Here is a 9,739-nt window from a genome sequence, read left to right on the forward strand (position 1 = left end):
TCAGTCGGGGTATTTGGGGTAATTATAATTTGGTAATTAAAAAGACACCGACACGGGAAACAGGTCCGTTTGACCCGAGGACAACGAGAGGGCTAACTAACTGGATGTTTAGTGTTTCTTAAACAGCAGTTTGCTTCACATTGTCATTGATGTTATTATTATTATTGTTATTGTTATTGTTATTAATCTGAAGCAGACGTTTGTTACATTTCTCTTTATTTACATGAAAATCAACACGTCTTATTTGGGGATTTGGATTCAGTTTCCTTTTAGTTACAAATTAATCGTGTGTGTGTGTCTGTCTCTCTCTCTGTGTGTGTGTGTGTGTGTGTGTGTGTGTGTGTGTGTGTGTGTGTGTGTGTGTGTGTGTGTGTGTGTGTGTGTGTCTCTCTCTCTGTGTGTGTGTGTGTGTGTGTGTGTGTGTGTCTCTCCTCTCTGTGTGTGTGTGTGTGTGTGTGTGTGTGTGTGTGTTGTGTGTGTGTGTGTGTCTCTCTGTGTTCGTGTGTGTGTGTGTGTCTCTGTGTGTGTGTGTGTGTGTGTGTGTGTGTGTGTGTGTGTCTCTCTGTGTTCGTGTGTGTGTGTGTCTCTCTCTCTCTCTGTTGTGTGGTGGTGTGGTGTGTGTGTGTGTGTCTCTCTCTCTCTGTGTGGTGTGTGTGTGTGTGTCTCTCTCTCTGTGTGTGTGTGTGTGTGTGTGTGTCTTTCTCTGTGTGTTGTGTGTCTTTCTCTGTGTGTGTGTGTCTTTTCTGTGTGTGTGTGTGTGTGTCTGTGTGTGTGTGTGTCTTTCTCTGTGTGTGTGTGTGTGTGTTTCTGTGTGTGTCTTCTCTCTGTGTGTGTGTGTTTTGTGTGTGTGTGTGTGTCTCTCTGTGTGTGTGTGTCTCTCTGTGTGTGTGTGTGGTGTGTGGTGTGTGTGTGTGTGTGTGTGTCTGTGTGTGTGTGTCTGTGTGTGTGTGTGTGTGTCTGTGTGGTGTGTGTGTGTGTGTGTGTCTCTCTGTGTGTGTGTGTGTGTCTCTTGTGTGTGTGTGTGTGTGTGTCTCCTGTGTGTGTGTGTCTCTCTGTGTGTGTGTGTCTCTCTGTGTGTGTGTGTGTGTGTGTGTGTGTGTGTGTGTGTGTGTGTGTGTGTGTGTGTCTCTCTGTGTGTGTGTGTGTGTGTGTGTGTCTCTCTGTGTGTGTGTGTCTCTGTGTGTGTGTGTGTGGTGTGTGTGTGTGTGTGTGTGTGTGTGTGTGTCTGTGTATGTGTGTGTGTGTGTGTAGCAGAGGTCTCCGTCTCCTCGGGGTTTGCCTCCCATCGACCACAACCTGGTCATCACCGTCGGCAACGAGCTGATTGGACCATCTGGCTCCGCCCCCTCCCGCCACCAAGACAGGTAACCACGGAAACATTAAAACATTATTAATATTATTCTTAAAGTTCCCAGTTATTTGGAAAAAGTCTAAAAATCAAATGTTGTCAATGTTGTTTCCAAGGAGACAAGAGAAGATCTTTAACCTCCTGGTGTCTTCTTTCCAAAAAGTTTCTATATCAGAAATTTGGGTTTCTTTCAAACTAATGTTCCAAACTGTAACGTGGACGGTTCCCAACAACTCACATTTACACCAGACTCCATTCAGAAACCTGCTGATTTAGTAGCACATTTACACCAGACTCCATCCAGAAACCTGCTGATTTAGTATCACATTTACACCAAACTCCATTCAGAAACCTGCTGATTTAGTAGCACATTTACACCAGACTCCATTCAGAAACCTGCTGATTTAGTAGCACATTTACACCAGACTCCATTCAGAAACCTGCTGATTTAGTAGCACATTTACACCAGACTCCATTCAGAAACCTGCTGATTTAGTAGCACATTTACACCAGACTCCATCCAGAAACCTGCTGATTTAGTAGCACATTTACACCAGACTCCATTCAGAAACCTGCTGATTTAGTATCACATTTACACCAGACTCCATTCAAAAACCTGCTGATTTAGTAGCACATTTACACCAGACTCCATCCAGAAACCTGCTGATTTAGTAGCACATTTACACCAGACTCCATCCAGAAACCTGCTGATTTAGTAGCACATTACACCAAACTCCATTCAGAAACCTGCTGATTTAGTAGCACATTACACCAGACTCCATCCAGAAACCTGCTGATTAGTATCACATTACACCAAACTCCATTCAGAAACCTGCTGATTTAGTAGCACATTTACACCAGACTCCATTCAGAAACCTGCTGATTTAGTAGCACATTTACACCAGACTCCATTCAGAAACCTGCTGATTTAGTAGCACATTTACACCAGACTCCATCAGAAACCTGCTGATTTAGTAGCACATTTACACCAGACTCCATCCAGAAACCTGCTGATTTAGTAGCACATTTACACCAGACTCCATTCAAAAACCTGCTGATTTAGTATCACATTTACACCAGACTCCATTCAAAAACTGCTGATTAGTAGCACATTACACCAGACTCCATCCAGAAACTGCTGATTTAGTAGCACATTTACACCAGACTCATCCAGAAACCTGCTGATTTAGTAGCACATTTACACCAAACTCCATTCAGAAACCTGCTGATTTAGTAGCACATTTACACCAGACTCCATTCAGAAAACCTGCTGATTAGTAGCACATTTACACCAGACTCCATTCAGAAACCTGCTGATTTAGTTAAAACCTTCCAATATTTTTCCTGAAAGTCTTCAGAAGACAAATCTGCAGAAATTCTGCGTCTGTACGTCCCGTGTGTCCCTCCTAATGAATCCGGTGTTCCCACACAGAGACTACCCTCCGCGGCCCGAGTACGAGAGGAGCCGGAGCCGACCCCAGAGCCGGAGTCCGGACCGGAGCCGAGCCAAGAGTCTGGGCCGCAGCAAGAGCCAGCTGAGGAGCAAGAGCCGGGGGCGGAGCCAGAGCCGCAGTCTGGACCGGGGCCGGAGCCAGAGCCGCAGTCCGGACCGGAGCCGGGCCAAGAGCCGGGGGCGGAGCAGGAGTCGTAGTCCGGGCCGGGGCCGGGCCAAGAGCCGGGGACGGAGCAGGAGTCGTAGTCCGGACCGGAGCCGGGCCAAGAGCCGGGGGCGGAGCAGGAGTCGAAGTCCGGACCGGAGCCGGGCCAAGAGCCGGGGGCGGAGCAGGAGTCAAAGTCCGGACCGGAGCCGGGCCAAGAGCCGGGGGCGGAGCAAGAGCCGCCCTCAAAGCAGGTCCAGATCTCTTTATTTTCTTCATAAATACCATTTAAATGTACCGTGTAGCAGGACGTAGCAGGGTTTAGCAGGACGTAGCAGGGTTTAGCAGGACGTAGCAGGGTTTAGCAGGACGTAGCAGGGTTTAGCAGGACGTAGCAGGGTTTAGCAGGACGTAGCAGGGTTTATCAGGACGTAGCAGGGTTTAGCAGGACGTAGCAGGGTTTAGCAGGACGTAGCAGGGTTTAGCAGGACGTAGCATGGTTTAGCAGGACGTAGCATGGTTTAGCAGGAAGTAGCAGGACGTAGCAGGGTTTAGCAGGACGTAGCAGGATGTAGCAGGACGTAGCAGGATGTAGCAAGGTTTAGCAGCACGTAGCAGGGTTTATCAGGACGTAGCAGGGTTTATCAGGACGTAGCAGGGTTTATCAGGACGTAGCAGGGTTTAGCAGGACGTAGCAGGGTTTAGCAGGACGTAGCAGGGTTTATCAGGACGTAAAGGGTTTAGCAGGACGTAGCAGGGTTTAGCAGGACGTAGCAGGGTTTAGCAGGACGTAGCATGGTTTAGCAGGACGTAGCAGGGTTTAGCAGGAAGTAGCAGGACGTAGCAGGGTTTAGCAGGACGTAGCAGGATGTAGCAGGACGTAGCAGGATGTAGCAAGGTTTAGCAGCACGTAGCAGGGTTTATCAGGACGTAGCAGGGTTTATCAGGACGTAGCATGGTTTAGCAGGACGTAGCATGGTTTAGCAGGACGTAGCATGGTTTAGCAGGAAGTAGCAGGACGTAGCAGGACGTAGCAGGATGTAGCAGGACGTAGCAGGATGTAGCATGGTTTAGCAGCACGTAGCAGGGTTTATCAGGACGTAGCAGGGTTTAGCAGGACGTAGCAGGGTTTAGCAGGACGTAGCATGGTTTAGCAGGACGTAGCAGGGTTTAGCAGGAAGTAGCAGGGTTTAGCAGGACGTAGCAGGGTTTAGCAGGACGTAGCAGGGTTTAGCAGGACGTAGCAGGACGTAGCAGGGTTTAGCAGGACGTAGCAGGATGTAGCAGGACGTAGCAGGATGTAGCAGGACGTAGCAGGATGTAGCAGGATGTAGCAGAACCATGGCTGTGAGTACTGAGATAGACATATCTCACCAAACAGAACACGTCCCCCATCTGGCGCTTGGCGAGTGTTGAGTTCAGATTCCGGTTAATGTTCTCAGATCCAGGTCCCGGTCCAGGTCCAGGGGGCGGAGCTACAGCCGGGCGGCGAGCCGCGGGCGCAGTAAGAGCCGTCCGAGGAGCCGCAGCTCCAGCAGCAGCTCGTCCTCCAGCAGCGGCAGCCGGAGCGAGGAGAAACCTCCGCAGGAGTTCAGGGAGCTGCAGACGGCGCGGCGCCGGAAGGAGCTGGAGGAGATGCTGGGCCAGCCCACCAAGTCCATCCTGAAGAGACGCAACGACTCGGAGGACTCGCCGTCCCTCAAGGTACGCCTCGCACCACGGGGCTGGCCCCCCGACGTAGCACAAGATATCGTGTTAATATGAGAAGTTTTATTTTAATACCTTTAAAAATGTTGCTGAAATTCTTTGAAAGAAACATCTGTGAACATTTACACCAGACTCCATTCAGAAACCTGCTGATTTAGTAGCACATTTACACCAGACTCCATTCAAAAACCTGCTGATTTAGTAGCACATTTACACCAGACTCCATTCAGAAACCTGCTGATTTAGTAGCACATTTACACCAGACTCCATTCAGAAACCTGCTGATTTAGTAGCACATTTACACCAGACTATATATATAGTTTTAACGTGTGTGTGTGTGTGTGTGTGTGTGTGTGTGTGTGTGTGTGTGTTGTAGAGCTGTGAGTCCCCCCGAGGTCCCGATGGTTCGGGCCTGTCCCGCGTGGCGGAGCAGCTGCTGCAGGCGGTGAAGGGCATGGAGCCCCACGCCGTGGCGGCCATGCTGTCTGAGCTGCGTGCCGACCCCCAGATGGCTCACCGCGCCGGCCTGGACGCCGAGATCAAAGAGATCCTGCACCTGCTGGGCGCCCCCCCCACGGCGGCGGAGAGGCCCGCCGACGACATCGACGACGAGGAGAAGTTCCTGTACGGAGACGCAGACGAACCCAAAGCGGCGCCGGCGCCGGAGCCCGTCCGCCTGGACCTGTACGGAGACGTGACGGAGGAGGCGCTGTATGCAGACTACCCCCCCCAGATGTACGGGCCCCCGCCCGGCGCCGCCCCGCCCCAGCAGGCCCCGCCCACTAAGGCACAGGTGATTTCATTTGATGTCATATATATATATATATATATATATATATATATATATATATATATATATATATATATATATAGATATATATAGAAACAGTGGTCCCAGCTCTTCCAGGTCCTGGACCAGCTCCTCCCGTGTAGTTCTGGTCTGGTTTCTCACCTTTCTTAGGATCATGGAGACCCCCCGAGGTGAGACCCTGCATGGAGCCCCAGTCCGAGGGAGACGGACAGTCATGTTTAGCTTCTTCCATTTTCTAATGATGTCTCCAACAGTGGACCTGTCTTCACCAAGCTGCTTGGACATGTCCCCGTAGCCCTGTCCAGCCTTGTGGAGGGGGACAGTTTAGTCTCTAGTGTCTTTGGACAGCTCTCTGGTCTTGACCATGTTAGTAGTTGGATTCTTACTGATTGGAGGGGGGGACAGGTGTCTTTATGCAGCTAACGTCCTCAAACAGGTGCATCTAATTTAGGATAATAAATGGAGGGGGGGGGACATTATGAAGACAGACTAACAGGTCTTTGAGGGACATTATGAAGACAGACTAACAGGTCTTTGAGGGACATTATGAAGACAGACTAACAGGTCTTTGAGGGACATTTTGAAGACAGACTAACAGGTCTTTGAGGGACATTATGAAGACAGACTAACAGGTCTTTGAGGGACATTATGAAGACAGACTAACAGGTCTTTGAGGGACAGAATTCTAGCTGATAGACAGGTGTTAAATACTTATTTACAGCTGTATCATACAAATAAATAGTTAATAAATCATACATTGTGATTTCTGGATGTTTTTTTAGATTATGTCTCTCCCAGTGGACATGTCTCTCCCAGTGGACATGTCTCTCCCAGTGGACATGTCTCTCCCAGTGGACATGTCTCTCACAGTGGACATGTTTCTCCCAGTGGACATGTCTCTCACAGTGGACATGTTTCTCCCAGTGGACATGTCTCTCACAGTGGACATGGTCCTACGAGGACATCAGACCCTCCATGATTTCTAAGTGGAGAACTTGTTAAATACTTATTATACTCACTGTATATATTAATATATATCGTTATATATTAATATATAGCGTTATATATTAATATATAACGCTATATATTAATATATATATTATATATTAATATAGTATTGTATTGTCCCCGTGCAGGTGGACGTCCGGTACGCGAGCCCAGACCAGGTCCCGGCGGCGGTGGGGGGGGGCGTTGTCGTCCCCCCGGGGACGGAGCCGCTGGCGGACGGCGAGCGCCAGGCGCTGGAGGAGTACGAGAAGATCCAGGACCTGCTGAAGACCATCGGCCTGGACCTGGGCGTCTCCGAGATCAGCAAGATGGCCGCCCGCACCAAAGAGCGTCTCCATGGGAACAAGCCCCCACCTAAGACGCCCACGCGGCGCCGGCGCTACTCGTCCGGCAGCTCGGGGGGGGGGCGGCAACGCAAGAGGCGGAGCCACAGCTCCAGCAGCAGCAGCAGGTAGACAACCTGTCTCTCTGTCTGTCTGTCTCTCTGTCTGTGTCTGTCTCTGTCTGTCTCTCTCTCTGTCTGTGCCTGTCTCTCTGTCTGTCTCTGTCTGTCTGTCTCTGTCTGTGTCTGTCGCTCTGTCTGTGTCTGTCTCTGTGTCTGTCTCTGTCTCTGTCTGTCTCTCTCTCTCTGTCTGAGTCTGTCGCTCTGTCTGTGTCTGTCTCTGTGTCTCTCTGTCTGTCTCTGTGTCTGTCTCTGTCTGTCTCTCTCTCTCTGTCTGTGTCTGTCTCTGTGTCTCTCTGTCTGTCTCTGTGTCTGTCTCTGTCTGTCTCTCTCTCTCTGTCTGTGTCTGTCTCTCTGTCTGTGTCTGTCTCTGTCTGTCTCTGTCTGTCTCTCTCTCTGTCTGTGTCTGTCTCTCTGTCTGTGTCTGTCTGTGTCTGTCTCTCTGTCTGTGTCTGTCTCTCTGTCTGTGTCTGTCTCTCTGTCTGTGTCTGTCTCTGTGTCTGTCTGTGTCTGTCTCTGTGTCTGTCTCTGTCTGTCTCTCTGTCGGTCTCTGTCTCTCTGTCTCTGTCTGTCTCTAAATACTGTTGTATTTTTATTGTTTTTATAAAAAGAAAAGTTAGGTTTTAATCTAAATGTCTGGATTACTTCAGAAGTAAAGTTGTCCCTCGCCCACCTGTCTCTCTGTCTGTCTCTCTCTCTGTGTCTGTCTGTCTGTCTGTCTCTCTGTCTCTCCCTTGCCCCCCCACAGCAGCCGTAGCTGGAGCAGTGAGGCCGGCGGGCGCCACACCAAGACATCAGCGCTGCCTAAATCTCACAGAGAGGCGAACAGCGAGCAGAGCGCCGCCGTCGCTCCACAGCCGCCGCACGAAGAGCCGCTGGTTCAACCCCCGGACGCCACCGTGCTGCCGCCGCACGCCGGCGTGCCCATCCCCACCTATCCCCCCTCACAGGTGCATCTAGTTGGTTACGCTGTTTTCTCTCGGTTTGAAGAGCTCTATACACGCTATAAGTAGTGATTATTTACATGTAGTCTGGTGGAGATATGCTGCTCTATACACGCTAAAAGTAGTGATTATTTACATGGAGTCTGGTGGAGATATGCTGCTCTATACACGCTAAAAGTAGTGATTATTAACATGGAGTCTGGTGGAGATATGCTGCTCTATACACGCTAAAAGTAGTGATTATTTACATGGAGTCTGGTGGAGATATGCTGCTCTATACACGCTAAAAGTAGTGATTATTAACATGGAGTCTGGTGGAGATATGCTGCTCTATACACACTACAAGTAGTGATTATTTACATGGAGTCTGGTGGAGATATGCTGCTCTATACACACTAAAAGTAGTGATTATTTACATGGAGTCTGGTGGAGATATGCTGCTCTATACACGCTAAAAGTAGTGATTATTTACATGGAGTCTGGTGGAGATATGCTGCTCTATACACGCTAAAAGTAGTGATTATTTACATGGAGTCTGGTGGAGATATGCTGCTCTATACACGCTAAAAGTAGTGATTATTTACATGGAGTCTGGTGGAGATATGCTGCTCTATACACGCTAAAAGTAGTGATTATTTACATGGAGTCTGGTGGAGATATGCTGCTCTATACATGCTAAAAGTAGTGATATTACATGGAGTCAGGTGGAGATATGCTGCTCTATACACGCTAAAAGTAGTGATTATTTACATGGAGTCTGGTGGAGATATGCTGCTCTATACACGCTAAAAGTAGTGATTATTTACATGGAGTCTGGTGGGTTTGGTGATGGTGATTTCTGTTTCATGTTAAACTAAAAGGATCTTCTTCTTTAACTTAAAGCTCTCTCTCTGGAGGGATCCATCCCATAATATAATGTTGTCACTTACTTACAATACATTTCATTGTTTCAGGTGCACCCGGGCATGCTGGCGCCCAGTTTCCCCCCCCCGGGGTACAGCCAGTACGGGAACTACCTGCCCTACATGCACCAGCAGTGGCCGCCCATGTACCCGCCCCCCAGCATAGCCCTGCCCCCCCACAGCCCCGAGGACTTCCCCCCCGCCCTGCCCTACAAACACCCGTACAACAAGATGGCCGCCGCCGAGCCCGGCGCCAAAGGTCGGTCCGCTACGTTAACAAGAAAGCAATGAATTATTTTTAATTTACTTTTTTATTTGTGGCGCATTTGTTTGTTTTGTCATTGTTGTTGCTTTTTTCAGTGTTTTTGTTGTTGTTGTATTTTTTAACATTTTATTGCCACTTTTCCTTCTCGTGTCTCGTTTTAAAAACTTTTTACAGAATTTTTTCAAGTCAAAAAACAACAACTCTGTTTGTTTTTTTGTTGTTGTTTTACACACCGATTATCTTTTGGGCTTTTCTTCCTTTATCTGATAGGACAGCTGGGTAAGGGGACCAGATTCTCAGACAAAATCCGGGGACATTTTCAGCTCAGAAGCGTATTTACCTCCAAAACAAGTCATGTTTTTATTTTTGTAAAACTTAAAACGGGGACACTAGACCTAGAGCTGTTCTCATTAGGTGAGCCCCCCCCCCAAGGTCTGATCCTAGACCCCCCCCCCAGGTCTGATCCTAGACCCCCCCTGCTGCTACTTCCTTCTCCACTACACCTCAAGATAGAAAGTCCTAATATTTCAAGATAGAAAGTCTCAATATTTCAAGATAGAAAGTCTTAATATTCAAGATGGAAAGTCTCAATATTTCAAGATAGAAAGTCCTAATATTTCAAGATAGAAAGTCTTAATATTTCAAGATAGAAAGTCCTTAGATTTCAAGATGGAAAGTCTCAATATTTCAAGATAGAAAGTCCTAATATTTCAA

At 48.5% G+C, this 9,739-nt stretch overlaps 1 protein-coding gene across 3 annotated transcripts in view; it reads left to right on the plus strand.

The window, feature by feature from the left end:
- LOC116679500 (zinc finger protein 318) overlaps positions 1-9,019 on the plus strand; it is a gene marked incomplete at its 3' end in the record, with an annotated part of 10,807 nt that extends 1,788 nt beyond the window's left edge. Inside the window, 7 exon segments of one of the 3 annotated variants that reach the window (XM_032509159.1) lie at positions 1,252-1,364; positions 2,781-3,200; positions 4,389-4,650; positions 5,030-5,446; positions 6,601-6,923; positions 7,663-7,864; positions 8,812-9,019. In XM_032509159.1, coding sequence (XP_032365050.1) covers positions 1,252-1,364; positions 2,781-3,200; positions 4,389-4,650; positions 5,030-5,446; positions 6,601-6,923; positions 7,663-7,864; positions 8,812-9,019 — 1,945 coding nt within the window. 3 annotated transcript variants of the gene reach the window in all.
- Positions 9,020-9,739: the final 720 nt, after the last annotated feature.

This window comes from Etheostoma spectabile, unplaced genomic scaffold, assembly GCF_008692095.1.
Source record: "Etheostoma spectabile isolate EspeVRDwgs_2016 unplaced genomic scaffold, UIUC_Espe_1.0 scaffold00016172, whole genome shotgun sequence".
Lineage (NCBI taxonomy): Eukaryota > Metazoa > Chordata > Actinopteri > Perciformes > Percidae > Etheostoma > Etheostoma spectabile.